Consider the following 18,548-nt stretch of genomic DNA (forward strand, 5'->3'; position numbering starts at 1 on the left):
AGCAGGGGTCATGACACAGTTAGCATCGACTGGATGCTCCTTACAGACCCTCCCTCCCCTTCCCTTTTATCTGCCCCTGAGCTGCTGAGCTGGCTGTTATTATGATGCTGTTATTGTTTTTATGACAGCCATATTGTTATGATGCACTATGAGCGTGGGCCCGCTTGTAGCCCAGAGGAACTTCTTTGAATCATTTATCAATGTTTGTGTGTTGTTCTCATCTGTGACCTAATAAAATGGCTGTGGCTTGTTGGAATTATATGATAAATGGAGGTAGTTTCGCCACAAGCCACTGTTGGTGTTTATATGTGTGTGTTTAGACACTCTGATGTGAGGAGAGACCGCATAAGTGAGTTTAAAAGCATTACGAGCACCTTTCCAAACAAAGTGACATTGACAGTAAATTGAGTATTACAGGATAGGAAATGTTTTTTTTTTCAGTTTTATTATGGCTGACGTATGAAGTCAGTGTTTGTACCTGTCACCACCGGAGTGTCTTAGCAGTAAGACGTATGCAAGGATGTGTCCATATAAGGAAATGAGGAGACTGGTCTGGTAGGAAGAGGCTACATAAAGTTGAATCAAGGGGGTGAGATGGAAAATGGAGGCTATGGCTGGATGGTTATAAAACAGTCTGTGAATCACAGACTAAGACCACACGAAGGTTATCGACCGTTACTTTTAAATCTTAACACGCTAGCTCGGGGTTAATCCGACCACACGTACATTTCATCATTTAGAAAGCGATCACCGAGTTGAACCGAAGGACAGTTAAGTTATTTCCGTGCCTTTTATGGGCTCCTTCTTTCTAACCATAAGTTTGATCAATGGATCCATCTCCCAAGGGATAATGTGTTGTTTTGCATGTTGGCAGGTTAGAGAGAATTGCTGTGGTGTCAAAGTTGACTGTTGTGGCTCTCACTGGGAACATTTGAAGCTGAGAAACTGAGTTTTGCCTTCGGTCACCAATTTTCCTCATTAAAAATGGCATTAAATGAAACTGCTGTCTGTGCCAGTTCATGTGTCATTGTCTTATTGCTCTGATATTAATGGCTGAGAAACAGAACTGTCTCACACAAACCATTTTTTTTCATTTAATAAAGCTTCAGCTGTATTTTTTCATAGTGGAAATTGTGTAAGAAGTGTCTGATAAATGATAAATTTATGCAAGTTCCAGACGGCAACAATGTAGTGAAAAGAAAAGATTTTTTTTCAGTTTTTTCTCTAAACGATTTCTTGCATCATCTTTCTGTCGAGTTACACAGACATTGATGAAAAATGCAGAGCTGTGCTATTCTAATACAGATCATTCTCTTGTAATTGTAGGATATCTCAGCCAGCATCAGCCAACTAGACCAAGTTATAAACACTTAAAAAAAAAAACCCAAAAAACTGACGTGAATGTTTTTTAAAGGTTAGTATTTTTATCATATGTTTATTCTGACACTTTTCCACTTTTTTGCATTTTTGGTGAGTAATAAAACATGTTAAGTGCTACACTGTAGATACTGTAATGATGCAGCTGTAAAAACCATCATGCTTATCACTTCTATACCCTCTAAAAGTCTCAAAACCTTCATTTTTTTTTGTTGGATTGATGGTGAATAATCATTTGAACACATCACCCTCTCTCTCTCCCCTGAATCTGGTGCTTTAATGCTGCATCTTTTGACACCACGCTGAAACACTGACCTTCACTCAACTTTTCAGAAGTTCATTGCATTCAGGCCCCTGAAGTTACTAAGCAAGCAGTGCAAAAGACTCCTAATGTGGAGAAATGTGCATTTTTTTTTTCATATCATCTGATCAGCTCTCAATTATAGACCAATAAGCGATGAGGATGTAGAACATAGATTCTGATTAATGTATTTGTAACTACATTTCCCATCACTCTGACAGTCTGACATATTATTACGATGCTGCAGAGCGCTCAGAGACAAACTCATTAAACAAGACTCTGTCATCATGGTGACTGATAGACACTTTCTGGCCGGTGGGTGAGTTTCTCTCTTTCTCTTCATTATGAGCCGATGACAGACGAAGCTGTCTTTTTGTTTAGACCCTTCACCTGCTTAGAGGCTCTGTCATGCTGTGGTATGCACTTCCAGGAATATGAATGTACTCATGTTATCTTTTTGACATGCTTTAAGTCAGGAATAGGTGGGGTTTGATGATGGGGGTGTGGTGCTCGGATTAATGTATATCTCTCTCTGCTATTAAAGATCCTTGTGCCCCTTAGTTTAATACGTCCCCTAAAGCAATGTTTCCTTCTGCAGGGTTCCACAATCGCATGTCTAGAAGAAGAATGATTACAAAGTCAGGGATTGGATAATAGACTTCCTGCAAGACAGGAAGTGTGGGCTGGCTCAAGAGAGAGAGATAGAAAGAGTGAGATGAGATAGGAAATCACCCCTCACCATATTTATCGGACTCAAATCCTGCGTTTAGTTCTGAAAATGATATACACACACTTGTTTGAGACTGATGTGCATATAAACAGATATAAACTGTTATGTGGTGTGTTTATGTCTTTCATTTCATTTGTTGAGTAACCGACAAGACAATAATATCTGCACTGCCAACAGATGTTTTTGTATTTGTTGACAGGCAGTCCAATTGTTGGTCATAAATACTCTCTGTAAGCATTCTGCAGTTTAGTCTTTGTCTTGGTGATAATAAGGTAACATCAAATAAGACTGTAGAGCTGTGGAGGAACACGTGCAGCCAAAATGCTCTTAAATGGAGACCTCTGTTCGAGAAGGTTGAGGTTTTTTTCTTAATTGATCTGCGCTGCACGTGAGCCATATGTAATGACATCCAGCTGGAGGTTGTTGCAGGGCGACGCAGAATGTGCAAACACCCTTTCGCTCTACCCGTTTGCCTCCTCCACCTTTTCCCAGCAGCCCTTTCACTCTCAGATGGATGGGGCTATTGAAATTTTTTTTCTTTCCAAACGGTGTGTGTGGTCTCTGTAGCCTGACACCAGGACTGCTGTACCTGTGTGTGTGTGTGTGTGTGTGTGTGTGTGTGTGTGGGTGTGTGCTTTTATACTTGTCCAAGGGGTTGCCTTTGACGCTCCACCTTTACATAACAACACAAAAATGCATCCAACAGACAACAACAGCGTTGTGCCGTAAAATCCTTCTGTTGTTTAGTTTTGCTCCCGTCCTCGTTTCAGTATTTGCCCTCCTCTAAAACATCCTGACAGCCCCCGTCCTTATGCGTCTGTCCCTATAGACATGACCCGATGTCCTTTTCTGTCAAGATCTTTGCTGGGACAAGCCTGGATGTTAATGTGTGTCATTGTGCAGCTCGTTGTGTGCATCTGGCTGCAGGAACAGCTGTTTGTCCTGGGTGGTTTTGGCATGTGAGGGTGCGGTTCAGGGTCAAACCCCATGTCACATTGTTCTAACGCAGTATACTTCTGCGGTGGCCTGGTTGTAGCCGGGATGACCGGCCTGAAAGTGTGCTAATTGTACGGTTGTGGCTAAAGGGAGGCAGCGGTAGATTTAGCATTGCAGGGAAATGGATGGAAGGATGGATTTTGCTTCAGCTGTAACCCATTATCATGGTGATCTATAAATGGGCACATCTCTGTTTAGCGCCTAAATGGATAACAGAAATCTTCTCTGAACCACAACAGTGAAATCTCCTGCTGAGTAACTATTGCTTCTGAGTCAGCAGAAGGCAGAGAATAGTGTAAAAGGTCTAAAAATTGGCCATAATGAAGGCTTGCATCATTTGTAGAAATCCTGCACCGTCAATTCATTGTTTAAAGGCTCTATCTATAAACGTGCTGTGTAAAAATGTGATTTACGGGCTATAAAGTTATAAATCTGTACTGGAGAGCTTGCAAAAGCTGGAGCCGGAGTGCTGATTCGACTCATTTTTTAAGAATAAAAATCTAACATCCTTTTTTTTTTTTTTTTTGTCTGTTTCTTTTCTTTCTCTGTAGCGGAACCAGCAGACCTCTTGAAGATTTTAGATTTTCACAGTTTACCTGAGGGTGTTACAAGAACAACGGGTTTCTGCTCACATAGAAGGTCAACACAAGGACCCGATGTGGCTTACAGAGTATCCAAACTCGCCCAACTCAGTGCCCCCACCAAACAGCTGTATGGAGGTGAGTATCAACCAGTTGTGAACACACTGTACATCTCACTACACTCTCTAATCTGTTTTTTTATTTCAAACCATTTCAAAGCCATTTAAGACACATTTTAATGCCTTGATTTCATGCTAAGCTCTTCCTTCCCTTTCCCCCCAGGGTGCAGTTTTATAGGCTCCTATGACTTATGACTATTTACATCAACTTGGTATTTCTGGCGGGATATGCCTGCTGTTTTCCTTTTTCACTCCCCTGTCATGTAATATTTACCACTTACATGTACAGTATTGTGAGAGCCGTGCTAAAATATCCCACTGTTTATCTTCCACCCTAATCCATGTAGGCTACTTGTAAACAAGAGATTGACAGATACTCAAATACCGAAGGAAATTCAGCAAGAAGTACATATAATGCATGCTAATTCCTTTCTTGAAAACACACAGCAGATCCAGCCCTGTAATATCTGATGCTGTAGGAGGAGCTGGACGATGGAAAAGCAGTGAAAATAGGGGGTGGTAGAGGGGAGGGAAGTCTGGGGTTCCACTTTTGCCTTGTTCTATTGTGCTGACGTGGCTTTGGTTTACTGCTCTATGCTGCGCTGCAGTAGTACTTTCCTTTCTCTCCTCCCTTTCCGGCAATCTTTCCTCACTTTCCTCCCTCCTTCTCTCTTTATTTTCCCTCAAGCGCCATAATTTTTCCCTCTATCATTTCTCCCTAGACTGCTTCTGCCTTGCAGTGTTTTCTCCCTTTGTGTTTCATCTAACTTCTGTCTGGTGAGAAGTGCTAACCCCCTTTTTCTGTATATTTTCTTTTCAGAAAAACAAAAACCATAATTCTATGACAAGCCTCTCCTGAAGTAGTAGTGATCGGCTGCCCTGTAGCTTAATGATGCAAAAAGCAAAAAAAGGAGCAGTGATGCGGTCTAGATGCAGAAAAAAAAAAGGGAGACATAATAACCCTTCCTGTAAGCTAAGCTTCCACAAAGTTTAGATTGGATGACAGCCCCATTCATGGTTGTCTCAGATGTTGCAGTGGCCTTAGTGGACCTTTGATCCATGTCATGGCTCTTCTTTGGGGCTTAGAGTAGAGCCACAGGGCTCCTGTGGCCTGCCTGTCCTATCATGCTCTCCAATCAAACAAATACTGCTCACTTTGAAGCTTTATGACAGAAGAAGCCCATACGAGTCTCTGTTTAGATACACATGCTATAATTACACACATGCTACTCTGGATCATCCGAAATAACAGTCTACATAAAACAAACCAACGTGGAGGACTTCATAACAGGCACCACATAGTCTTAAGGTGCAAGCAGAATATCTCGCTGTCTGTGGCTGGAAGGCCTTAAAAATCTAGTGGATGAGTCTATGATGTGGTCCCTCTTTTGCTTCAACATTAAGAGAATGTACAGCTAATATATTCCAGAAGGCAGCTGAACTTGTGAGATCATTTTATCTGTTTCTTTTTTTTTCCCTCTTTAACGAAGTTTGCTACTGAGTTATGACTCTGGCCTGAAGCCTGGAGGTACAATTTACTTAAATTATCAACACAGCATCCTGCCTCCTAAAAGAAAAAAAAAAAGTGACACCTATAGGAAACAAAGGCAAGCAAACATTTTTTTGTTTTGTTATGACTAATGTTATGACTATAATGAATGGTAATAAACTTCTGTTGCTCTGATGAGAACACCCTGGCCTGTGACCCCATAACCACAGACAGTCTGTGATGAAGTGTTGGAAAAGAGCAAGTGTAGACATGCAATCATTACGCAAACATGTGGAAGGGATGATTCATTTGAAACTACAGAGGCACTAAAAACAGAAGAGTCCTTTCTTACCTTTATTATATGAATGAGAAGAAATAGGCCAATGGACCAGTTGGCCCCCTTTGACTTTTATACCACACATTTCCCATGTCTCAGTAGTCTGACATGTCTACTAAATCTCCTCATCCAGACAAATTAAAATTGTCACAAATGCTCTGACTGTTGCTTTGACAATTTGGGAAAACTAAAGAAGAGTTTTTTGTTGTTTGCCCTAATGGACAACAGCTAAAACTGCACAAACTGTGAGGAATAATGATGCAGCGGCTCATACCTTTCTTCTAAATGGGGTTAGCTGTGACTTGGCGTTTGTATTTGTGGTCTGGATTGCTGTGGCTAGATGGCACTAGCCATTCAGCAAGGGGCCAAATACTGCAGAATACAATGAAATTCAAATGACTGAGCTAAGATCACAAGCTTTAAAAGCAATAATGGTGCCTTTGTTTGCACATATTTCTCAGGAGTGAAATATTATATTGAATTCATAATAAAGCCTTGGGCTAAATTGACTGCTGCACTTACTACAGCACTTTGCCTGTATTTATTATCAGAAAATAACGATATCCCACATGCATAATTCAATTTTATCCATACCTCCCCTCTAATTGTGGCTTATTACTAGTCAACCGAGACTGCACAGATGCCAAAAACAAAAACAAAATGATTGAAATTATGGGATTCAACATGGCAGTTAGTAAATAGGGATATGCAATATGGAAAGTTTAGCCAATATCCAATACCCATTCATTTCTATGGTCATTACAGCTGATACAAATAATGATAGTGATTTGCCTCAGATGTCTCTGTGGTATCAATTATAAGATCAGAGTCTCCACTTTTGAGGGTTTTTTTTTTTTTTTTTACTTCTATTCCTATTTTTATTTCTACTGGATATGCAAGTTATCATCCTTGAATCATAATTCTGTTGGCCTCAGGCAAAGCAAGGTGAGGACAAGTTTAATGACAACATTGGAAGCAGAAGTAATAACATTTCAGAGGAGGATTAGAGAGAATAAGTTGCTTCTCCTCTTGATATTTCCTAAACTTTTTTTTTGTGTATTTCATACATAATCCAAGTTAGCTGTTCCCAAACAAAAAAAAAAAGCATATAATCCCATGTAGCATTATTTCCCTATGTTCAGACAAAAACATCATGTTTATATCTCCGACTGCTCTTAAACTACAGAGTTTTTCTTGCACCATGTTGAACTTGACTCACTCCTATCCTGAATCCTACCCTTCCCCATTAGAGCCACTTACATTCAGGGTCACTCACCTGCATGCAATACACATCCATCTTCCTATCTATTGCTATGTGTATCTCTTTTGTCTGCGTATGTGCAATCCCACTGGAATGCCGCTTGTCTCATACAGAATGAAGGATCTCGACACAGTGATGACTGAATGACCAATTATAGGACACAAGACTTTCTACCCCATTTACCTGCTTGTATGCGCACTGACAGATGGTACGAGAGGTAGGGAGGATCCGTCAAAGTGCTGGCATAACTCTCGCCGCTCCCTGACTTTTGACGGATTCTGTGAATTTGGTAGGTAAAGGAGAATAAGTGAGGTATAGATGTCAAATGCCGGCAGTGTGAAATTGGAGACAAAGTCTGCTTTGACTTGTAAATAAGACCTCTCACTATCAAGTCTGAATAGTTCCCCCAAGGGCCTGTCCAAGGAAAAATAGAATAATTTCTCTATAATTAGATATATCATACTTGAGACGCATTTATGAAAAAATAAAGGGCTTCTTTAATTGGTAATTTAAGAGGAAGGAAAATGATAGGTTGCGCCTGATTGGCTGGTTGAGATGTCTGGGTCTTTTCTTTGAGTCTCTGACTTTCCCAGACCTTTTCTAGTCTGACGCTGGTGATGGTGCTGCCAGTGTAAACTCCAGGACCTCTGGCACCACAGCCTTTCCATTCCCACCATGTCCGCACACACACACACAAGACGCTCACAAACACACACACACACACACACATACACACACACATACACACGACCGCACACACTAAATGAGGAATGAGGTATCTCTCATCTGGTGGCCCGCAAATTGAGAGACACATTCCAGAGAAACCCGAGCTTTTCTGAACGACCCCCCCTCCCCACCACCACCACCACCACCACCTCTCTTCTTTCCCACTTTGCTATGAGGTCCTGTGGAAAGAGCGAGGGGAAAGGGACACTGACACGAGAGAGTGCACATAATTTTTTTTCCACATCTCGTCCTCAATTTTGTAATTTTGTTAACCTCCTTCCTTCACCCTCCTCCTCCTCCTCCTCCTCCTCCTCTCAGAGTTATGATTGAGACTCTCTCACGGCATATCAGTCCTCATAGTAATGGCATGGAGGACAGAAACTTTGCTGTGTAAATGCTACTTAAAATTCAAATTCGCTCTCCAAAAATGCTACTTTAAATTTGAAAAATTGGTTATTCTCATTCCTTTACTCCCCCCCCCCACTCCCTCTTCTTCTGTGCCATGGTGTCCCTTTCACTCCTCACCTGACCCTTGACCTCCACACAGACAGCCTGTCCTTAAACAGCGCTGAGTCATTGTCTCTACAATAGACGTGGCTTTTATGCAGCCGGATGTGGTGACAAATTCTCATCTGGTTCCTTTTCTCTCATATTTTTCAATCTCTTAACTCCGACCTCCTTTGTTTAATCATCAACAGTTTCATCCTCCTGACCACAGTTTTCATCTATCTGTATTCCTCACCAAACTCCTCCACATCATGTCCCGTCTCTGTCTTATGTTCTGTCTCGCCTGCTCTCTGCCTTACACCGTCCTGTCTAAGCATCTGTCAATTAAAGCAAATTCCTGACGGAGCGCTCTGCCAAGGCATGTGCTCTCCGCATGATGTGATTTGATGCCTGGCATTAATGTAGGAATGATAGAAAAAGGCAGGAAGGCAAACAGACACCCAGATGCTGACTGGATGAAAAAAAAAAAAAAAAATCAAAAGAAGAAAGGAGAAGATGAAAAGCTGATTATGGCAAAATTTGGTACTGGAGATTCTTTTCTCTTTTTTTTTTCCACTATCTCCTCTTAACCTCAGGCTTCCACACCACATTCCTTCTAAGGCATCTTTTTCTCCAAAGGTTTTGATTGGCTATCTAAACCGTAGCCACTCCAATTTAGCGTTTTCCAGCCTGTCTCCTATTATTCTGAAAATGGTGGCAGAATAAGGGGGTTTGATGGCTGCACAAGGTGCTACAAAACCGCTGCGACCACAAGCCCAGCCTCTCTTTTCCGGTCTTCTGGAAATCTCTGCACATAGTCTGCACATACTGAGAAGCTTGGAACTGCTACTGGAATCCAAGTGGTTACTTTGCTTATGTTAAACATAATCCAGATAGTTGGTTTGTCATAACAATAGTGGTTTCAATAAAATTCAGATTTGCCTTTTTCTGCCATTTTCGAAAATAAAAGATTAGGAAGCTTTGTGTGCCTCAAATGTAGTGTGACCTCCACATTAGAAAACAGCAGTCTCCTCAGATGGTTTGGAAAGCCCGCCCTTTTTTTCTGGGGTCCTGAGAATACCCCACTAAGGGAATCTGTCTGGCAGATGTGCCCCACTCTCTAGCAAAATGGAGGAAATAGTTGAGACTGCACATTGGAACCATGCAGATGGAGGCAAACATCTCCTTTTAATTTCCGTCTCTGCACCTTTCATGTTATGTTTAAATAACCTTTTATTTTATGTTGAAATAGCAAATTTATTGTTGGTATTTCCACCTCCATACATATGTAGCTCTAATTATTTCTCTTGTAAAAATTTTCGCTCCTATTTCCTCTTTTCCATCCCTCCCGCTGGAGCATCTCATCTCGTCTGTTAGATCGATCAGCTGTGAGACAAGAGAGAAGAAGTAGAGAGGAGGGGGTTTGAAGTATAGTTTGACAAACTCTCTCAGGATCACATGCTTTTGTCATTATGCTTCTCATCCTGTGCTGCGTTGGAAAAGCTCCACTTTGCACTTCTGCTTCTGACTTTTCTTTTTCCCTCTGACCGGCCTCCAGTCTGCCAGCCATCCCTTTCAGATTAATCCTATCTTGTTACATTTTGGGCGCTCCACAAATCTCTGGTGTTTCCTTGCTCAAAAGCCCATCTTCCCAATTCTTCCAATATAAATGATCTTTGCCTGTTGTTGTAACATTTCTTTCCACTAGAAGTAACAATAATAACTTTTACGCTGCCTCTTGACACCGAAGAGCGCTATCTGTCTCCTGAAATAATAATAATTTTACAACATCCTGAACACAAGCGCAGTATCTCATTACTCTTGTGATGGTGATTTGTTGCTTCTACTTATAACACTCCCAAAACTTTTCTCTCTGTGTCCTTCCCACCATCCGTCCCGCCAGGTGATACGTTCCCTGAGGACTTTTCCATCTTGACCACAGTGAAGCCTCGGAAGGGCAACCACTCCTTCCTGTTGTCTGTGTACAACGAACAGGGCATCCAGCAGCTCGGACTGGAAGTGGGTCGCTCTCCCATGTTCCTGTACGAGGACCACACAGGCAAACCCAGCCCAGAGGACTACCCCCTCTTCAGAGGAGTCAATCTAGCTGACGGAAAGTAGGTGCATTAGTTGTCGGCTCAACGGGACATCTATCAATCTCACGGCAATTGTACAGTACAGTTAAATAAACAAGTATCAGACTCTCTAATCAAAGTCCAGGCGGATGTCTTAGGCTTTGATGAGATGATTGTTGTATCTCCAGTTGGTTTAGTGTGTTGGCACATAAGCAGCACCTGAGCCAGGTGTCCCTTGTGCATTAGATTTGTCAGAACCTTGATAGTGTTAATTTGTGATATTGTACATTTAATCCCTTACATTTCATGTGGTTCACAGTGTCTGTTTTTGCCTGCAGTCATATTTTAGAAGTCTATTTTTATCACCAAAAAAAAGTGAGATTTAAGAAAAGAATAAAATGAGATTCTGTTTCACTCTAGACAACAGAATGGGATGTATTTGAATTTGAATGAGAGGCCAAACACAAAAGGGGTCCTTAACCTGTTTGCAGTTTGTATGTATGCTTCATGTAACCCAGTAAGTGTGTGAATTAACACCAACCCCCCCCCCCCCCACCCCCCACCCCCCAACCCTACCTCCCCTTCCAGGTGGCATCGAGTAGCCATCAGTGTGCACAAGCAGACCATCACCCTCATTCTGGACTGTAAAAAGAAGACCACCCAGAAGTTGCTCCGAAGCCCCCACCCCATCATCGATACCAAAGGAATTATAGTGTTTGGAACTAGAATACTTGATGAAGAAGTCTTTGAGGTAGGCATTATGTTGTAAATCCTAATCTGCATGTTTTTAATTGTATTGTTCCGTTATTTATGTAATTATTGGACCATTTAATGCGATTTGTGTGTCGGCTCAGTGACTGCCAAGTGACATTTTTTGCCAGATGCACCCTTGTGCCCATTTTGGTTCTTTTGTGACTCTGTATGAACTTGATTGCGACAAAGATGACTGAACTGCTTTATAGATTTGAGGATTGATGCGCTTTTGCATCTCCTGTTACACGCTATTTTCAAGGTCTGCATACCATTCCTTTTTTACGTATGATACTTGACCAACTTGACTTTGATTTAAAGTCTTCAACCAAATGAGATTTTTCATTCTAACTACAGTATAGACACATGTGGTTGTGGTGAAAATGATGGTCATCCCCAATCCCCATTCTGCGTGCCACAGCATATAGAGCATGGATTGCGGTGGCAGCCACATCCTCTATAGACGGGAGGATTTAGCATGTGCGGGCCCCCACCATCTGATCCCCCAACCTCTGCCACCCACTCATACACACGCACACAATTGCAAGTTTAATTTAATTTAAGGTGCCAGATATTCCACGTCTTCCACACAAAAAAACATAATGTCCGTCCAACTTTCATCATTGCATCTGTTGCTGGTGTCGTAAAATGTTGCCTCATTGCGGCCAATAAGCAGTTAAAACCTATTTGTCATACCGTTGTATTTCCGTATGCGGTTCCATGTCTGGAGTCTTTGTCTGGATTGGTTGAAACGGTTTTGTTTACAGAGGTTCTTAACAAGCGGTGACACATTTTCATTAGTAGACAGAGGGTTTTACTTCTTCTTCCTTTCTCCTTTTTTTATGTGTATGAAAGCTTTGTGGCAGGAGATGAAAGATTAATGTTAATCTGACTAGTGACAGGAAGCCCTTTGGGTTTTATAATACCCAGAGACACCTGATACGCATCAACATAAAATACTTTCTGCTCTTACCTAGTGTGAAGAATTAGAATTAGTTTGGGTATTGCCTAAAACAAGCTTTTGTGTGGATATTTGCTTAAACATGACCCCTGTGAGGGACACAGAGACACACACACACACATACACAGAAGCACACACACAGAGGCACAAGGCACAAGGAATAGTGTTGTCTTTGTCCCGTCAGAGTTGTGCTTGTTTAAAGGGGGATTAGTCTGTGAGGCTGAGGCCCTCAATAATAATTAGTAACAGAGGCTGACTGATGTGACTGATGCTGAGCCAGCTGACCTTTAACCTCACTGCTGCTCAACAGACAATAAGACAAAAATATGACATCACCCCCCCCCCCCCCCCCCCCTTTCCACAATTCCTAAATTTGGTCTGCCAAGCCATAGGGGAGATAGATATATGATGGAGCATAAAACTTCACTTTTTGCCCTCATCCAAAACCATTAATTATAGCCTTGTAACCAAATCCAGATTTTTTTCTATATGTAATATCCACTGTAGTGTATATATATATATATATATGTATATATATATATTCCCCCATATGAGTGCAAGATATGGTTCATAGGTGAAGCTGGGAAGTACAACACTGTTATGTTTTGCACAAATTATATTCACATTTATAGAGAAATTGTTGACGTGAACTATTTAATGAGGCATAAATACAGATGGTTTTGGTATGTGTATGTCATAGCTATTATTTCTTCTAAGCCTAATAGCCAGTGGTAAATTCCTCCAGTTGCCAACAAGATGACTGCATTTATCCGGCACAGTTGTTTTATCGTTGCCTGTAGCATACTCATCATGAGATTGAGGTGATAGTGGAACAATTTAAACCCTACCCGGCTATCAAAGCCGCAGTAACAGTCCACTAGTTACCGTGGGAACAGACAGATATTTTGTGAGAGATGTTTAAAGCCCTCCTGCTGTGTGTCTGCCAGTTGGGAGACAGGACAGGCTCCAGTGCGTGCAGAAAATGGAAAATATGCCACATAGTTTCCAAATTATGCTCAGGCTGCGCTCTTTTCTCCCCTTACTCCCTTCTCCCCTCTGTGTAGTTTAGTCTGATCCTGTGTTGACTTTTGCCAGAGTCAGTTACCACCAAGAGTTGGTGAGCATGAAAACACAAAAAAACTTACTGGATTTCACCGGCAGGCCAATTATTTCAGTTGACTCAAGACAGAGCTTACAATTGCCAGTCAATCCATTTAGAAAAGCCACACGTGAAAGAATAAATGAAGAGAAAGAACAAATCCAGTTTGGAGACATCAATTTAAGAGAGCTATTTTTGATTTGAACATTGATTTGATTGTCCTGTAGAAAAGAGGTAATCATTGTTTTAATAAATCAAACTCATACTTAAATACAGAAGTGAGGAAGGACAGATAATCTGATTTATGATTCCTCTGAATTACACTGAATTATATGTTTCATCAGCCAGTGAGGTTCTCCAGCTTAGCCTGGGCTTTTTCTTTACATACAGCAGTCAGGAGGCAAGTAGTACTTACTGTATGCTGAAGTGGTTTGTGGTTTGGTTTCTGACATGGTTATTGTGGTCACAGAGAGTGTCTACCCCTCTATAAGTACCATAATGTTATTTTTTTTCTCAGCAGCTTGCATAAGTGTACTGCAGCTGCGCCAGTAAAGACTGTGGAGGTAATTAGAGTGGTGATTATGTAAGAAGACAGGTATTTTATCACAAATGAAACAGTAATTACTCCTTTATAATGGCTGTAATGCACATATAAAAATCAATTATTAAGCACCATTATCTTTATCAAAGTCCAGCTAATGACTTTTAGGGATGTTGTTTTTCTTCTTGACTGTAGAGCATGCGTGTATTTTTATCTCTGTTGTTCAGAAGGTAGGCCCTGTTTGACAGAGTCCATCTGTTGAACATGTCCCCTGATTTCCCTGTTCACTGTTATTTCCAAAGGAGTGTGCCAAGAAAAACCATGGATAATTTAATGCCCATCCCTTGGTTCTATGTAGAATTCGGTGAAATAAATGGCTGTGGTTGGTCTGAGGGATCACAAACAGGACAGATGGACCACTTGGCCTCACTCCGAAGTAACCCGCAGGGGACCTCGAGTGAATTGAAGCGGCCGAGGTGGAGCTGTGCAAACACAGCAGTTCTTGTCTGGCCTCCATTGTCCCAGCCAGAGCGGAGCTTAAGTGTCATCGTCCGGTTTGAACGTGGGTGATTGTATAGTGTCGTTTTTGTCAGAAAAACATCAATTTGGCATATTTTGTAGAGAGTAATTCAGAAGGAGGTTTCTGTGTCGAGAAAACAAGATACAATGTTCAGGATAGAGAGGGTGTGGAGGAGCCGGGAGCAGCAGGTTCGGGAATAGGAGCCAAAACTTTGGGTCACACTCTGGAAAGAATGAGGAGCTCTCTCCCCCCACTGATGTCAGTCTTGGGACAGCAGCCATACCACATGACATCATCCAGAGGTTTCCTTGGTATCCGCTGATAGGCTGTCTCAGACTAGTGGTCTGAATAACGGGGATGGATGTGCATGTGCGTGGGTGGGGGTTGATAAGTTATAGGGAGAAAAGGTAAGAAAGCGTGAGGAGCTTAAGAAGAAGAGGATTGAGTTTAAGATATATTGAATAGAGGATTACAGATGGAATGAGTGGGGGAGCTCAAGGCAATATATGATAAGAGTAAGGGAAGCAGTGCAAAGAGTTTGGAGGCCTTTAATAGTGCTGGGATGAAGTGAGTTGCATTGCCCCCGTGGTGCAACGAGAGCCAGGAAAAAGTAGTAAAAATATGCAACACATGAGCTTTATGCCCATTAAGAGCTTTAATATTATGATGGCATGATTAGTTTTACACATCCTGTGTCCTCTTCTTTACCTCAAGAGTTTTCTTCACTTATCCTGTCATTAACTCACCCCCCCTCCATATTTATTATTCACATGTTTCAGTCATCTAAGGTAAAGATTTGTGAAAAGTATTAAGCTGTAGACATACTCCTGATTTAGATTTTGAACAAAGTTGTGACCACTTTCCATATCTACATTTTCCAAATTCATAATCTGATTTAAGGCCATTTTGGCTTAATTTCCATGGTCATAGTAAAATTGGTTTGGCTGATGTCACGAGGCCTTCACTGTGCCTCTATTTTCTTATTTATCTGTTATTACAGAGCTAGAGCTACACTCAGCAGCTCGAGCAGAGCTTTTGTGGCTCCACATTTTAACACTTTGCACAAATGTACCTAGACTCTTTGATATTTTTTTGTTGTAAAAGCCCCTCAGGTCTAACATGGATGGTTGATGGATGGATACTGGCTTCTCTGATAGAGCCCCATTACATGAGACTTGGAAATATAGTTCCCTCCTTGGGCATTGATGACTAGTCTGGGATCTCAAGTGGATAGTTCCAAATAAACATGCAAATGCATTGAGGATGCATTGAGATTAGATCACTGAAGCCTACACTCTGAGGTGTTACTGTAAATTAGTCTTTGACCACCATTATCCAACCACTTAGGACTAGGACTGGACGTTGGATGTTTTTTTTATATTGATCAATGTTGATAATGATCACGATATATATTTAATAATGATATAATGCTCAATTTACAGTTTTAAGGGTATTCTCCTTATGACAGAACCCTAAAGAAACCAGATTTATAGTATACAATTATTTATTATCAGAACAAATAGGAGACAAACATTCAACAGAACCAACATGGCTTTACATTAATCACTGACTATTGTTATCACTACGTTATCACTCCCCCTCCCCTGCGTCTTTAGCCACGTGACACCGGTGTCTGGTCAGCAACTCGCCGGCCTCCCGAACAGACGATTGTTGTCTCCTATCGCCATCTTTGGTCGTGATTTGGCCACCTTTTCTATGCACATCTGCATTATCTTGTCCAAAATACATGTCATGCTTCACTGTCAGAGCACACTACTTCCATACATGTTAGGCTTGTGGAAAGAGAAGTAGATTTCGGTAGCCCCGGTGAAGATGGAGTTTCCACCATGGATGATTAAGAGAATTTCCCTAACTCATGTCAGATGTTTGCCTTTCGCCTCTTTATTCCTTCTGTTATTCCTTTACTGTGTCAGCAACCCCTAAAGTGTGCCTTCAGCACTTTTTTATGTAGATTTCAGCAAACGGGCCAAGTCAAACACTCAGAATCTACGTCTGTTAGGTGAGGCTAGCCACTCTGGTTTCCACTACCCCAAAAGAACAGGAAATAGGAATATGGCTGCCCGTAGTCCTTAGAGACATACGATTAAAATCTTATACAGAATGGAGTGCGATGGGGGCTGGGAAGATAATGGGGGGGAAGACCTAGAAGGTAAAAACAGGACAGTGGCAAAGAGGAGAGGGAATGGTTAAGGTGATGTGTAGTGGATAAGTGGGGTGGCAGACAGGCCTGTTGCTCTTGGCAGCTGCTCTGAGTGCTGGGATCTGGCTACAGTCTGGAGGGGAAAGCGTATGTGGGTGAAAAAGTACTTGATGTCTGGTAGAAGTTTAATTCTCTAAATTTGCTGAGTGGAATTTTTCTGTGGGTACAGTATGTCTATATGTGGTTTTTTTCCACATCTACATGTTGATTAATCGATTAGTTGATCGACAGAAAATTAATCAACTATTTTGATAATTCATTCATCGTTTTGAGGCCTTCTTTTAAGAACAAATGCTAAAATTCTCTGGTTCCAGCTTCGTAAATCAATCAATAATGAAAATAATCTTTAGTTGCACACCTAATGTACAGGTATACACTACACAGTATGTTGTCTTTGTGGGTCTATTCGTTTCTGCGTCCTGGTGCTGTTGTGTGTGTGTGTGTCTGTGCTGATTTATGGCCCCTGTGCAGCAAGCTGTCCTCTGTAGTGTGTTGTTTGGTTTTTGTGGTCACGTTGGAGAATGTCCAGGCGCTGGGACTGTGAGTGTGCCGGTGTGCCGGTGTGGGCTGGCACTGGGACCAAGGCCTGGCTCTCAGCTCAGGGGTGACTGTGTAAATATGTTGTTAAAGTAACTTGCCTTAAAATGCAGCCAGACCTCCCAGAGTCTTATCCTGCTCTGTGGGAGCCCTCCCACCCATTTTTTCCCTTACTGACATATGACAAGAAAAATTATAAAAAACTACAGTTTTTCCTCTTTAAGCTGCTGTCTTAGAGTTGTGTGAGGCATAAAAGGTAAACAGATCCATTATCAGGTGTCCCTGGGGTTATAGAGAAATAATGAGGATTGGTTTGTATTGTTTATTTCATGGTAAGCTGCTCTTTTCATGAGATGCTGAGCTTTACCCCCTTGAACTAATCAGCAGGGGGTCCCCTGACATCACCTCAAGACCTTACTCTAATCAAAATAAGCCTTTTTTTCGGGCGCCTTTCACCACATGCTTGAAGTATGTGTGCTTATGAGAGAGAAGAAAAAAGAATAGGAGGGGAGCATGTACGCCTGCAGTTCATTTTGTTAATTTTTAGTGGCTCGTTTAGCAAGAATTATTTGTCCAATATCCATCCCATGCATCATAATACAGAGTGGGGGAGTACAATGAACTCGGTCCACCCGGTATGATTGTGGGTCAGGTTCAGATGGAGACAGATGTTTGACTTTGTGCTCACTGGAGCACTCTCCTGCCACCACCTGGACATAACAAGAACATCCAGCGAGGATTAATGAGTGGGGGCCAAACAGGGTGAGGTTTGGGAATGAGAGCCAAAAAGTGGATTTTTTTTTTATTAAAATGCAAAAAGACAGAAGAGCAAATAGATGAATATGTACATTTTTAAGTGTTATAGATCAGTGTGGCTTTGTGCTGATTCCATAATCAAGTTGTAAGCTGCAGCCCTGTTAAATCATGGGTTTATGTTTGTGTGTGTGCGTACGTACGTCTTCAACAGTATCTTTAACACGAAGTATGTGAAGTGAGGCTGGCCATTGCTCACAGCCACAGGCAATGGCTTTTCCACCAGAGCTTGACATGAGGAGAGCACCGGCCAGGAGCAGAGTCATATTTCAGCAGAGTCTAGGGAGAAGCTGACAGCGGCAGGCCTGTTATTGTCTGAAAATTCTGCCTTAAGCACCACTCTGATGTGCCACATGATGCTCCAGAGTGAAAAATGTCACTATTCCCTCTCAAATAGGAAAGCTGATTGCATGTTTTATGTGGTTCCCTCAGGGATTTGGGTGTGATTCTATGATACCAAGGTTTTTTTTTCCCCCCCTCCTGTGTGCTCTGTTTGGGTGTGGGACTGGTGGTGCTTGTGTGACTGCGTTCGCATGTGTTGCTGTACACTGTTATATGCTGAATCCCTGACTCTGCATATATAGTAGTTGCAGTGCAGCCTCCTGTCATCAAAATATAAGAAATAGCC

At 41.7% G+C, this 18,548-nt stretch overlaps 1 protein-coding gene across 2 annotated transcripts in view; it reads left to right on the top strand.

Moving 5' to 3' along the window:
- Positions 1 to 18,548, top strand: part of col5a1 (procollagen, type V, alpha 1) — a 75,148-nt gene that overhangs the window by 12,661 nt on the left and 43,939 nt on the right. For both annotated transcript variants that reach the window (XM_044332866.1, XM_044332865.1), the window contains exons 2-4: positions 3,956 to 4,123; positions 10,307 to 10,520; positions 11,067 to 11,229. In XM_044332866.1, the coding sequence (XP_044188801.1) occupies positions 3,956 to 4,123; positions 10,307 to 10,520; positions 11,067 to 11,229 (545 nt within the window). The remainder of the gene's footprint in view (positions 1 to 3,955; positions 4,124 to 10,306; positions 10,521 to 11,066; positions 11,230 to 18,548) is intronic.

This window comes from Thunnus albacares, chromosome 18, assembly GCF_914725855.1.
Source record: "Thunnus albacares chromosome 18, fThuAlb1.1, whole genome shotgun sequence".
NCBI classification, from domain to species: Eukaryota; Metazoa; Chordata; class Actinopteri; order Scombriformes; family Scombridae; genus Thunnus; species Thunnus albacares.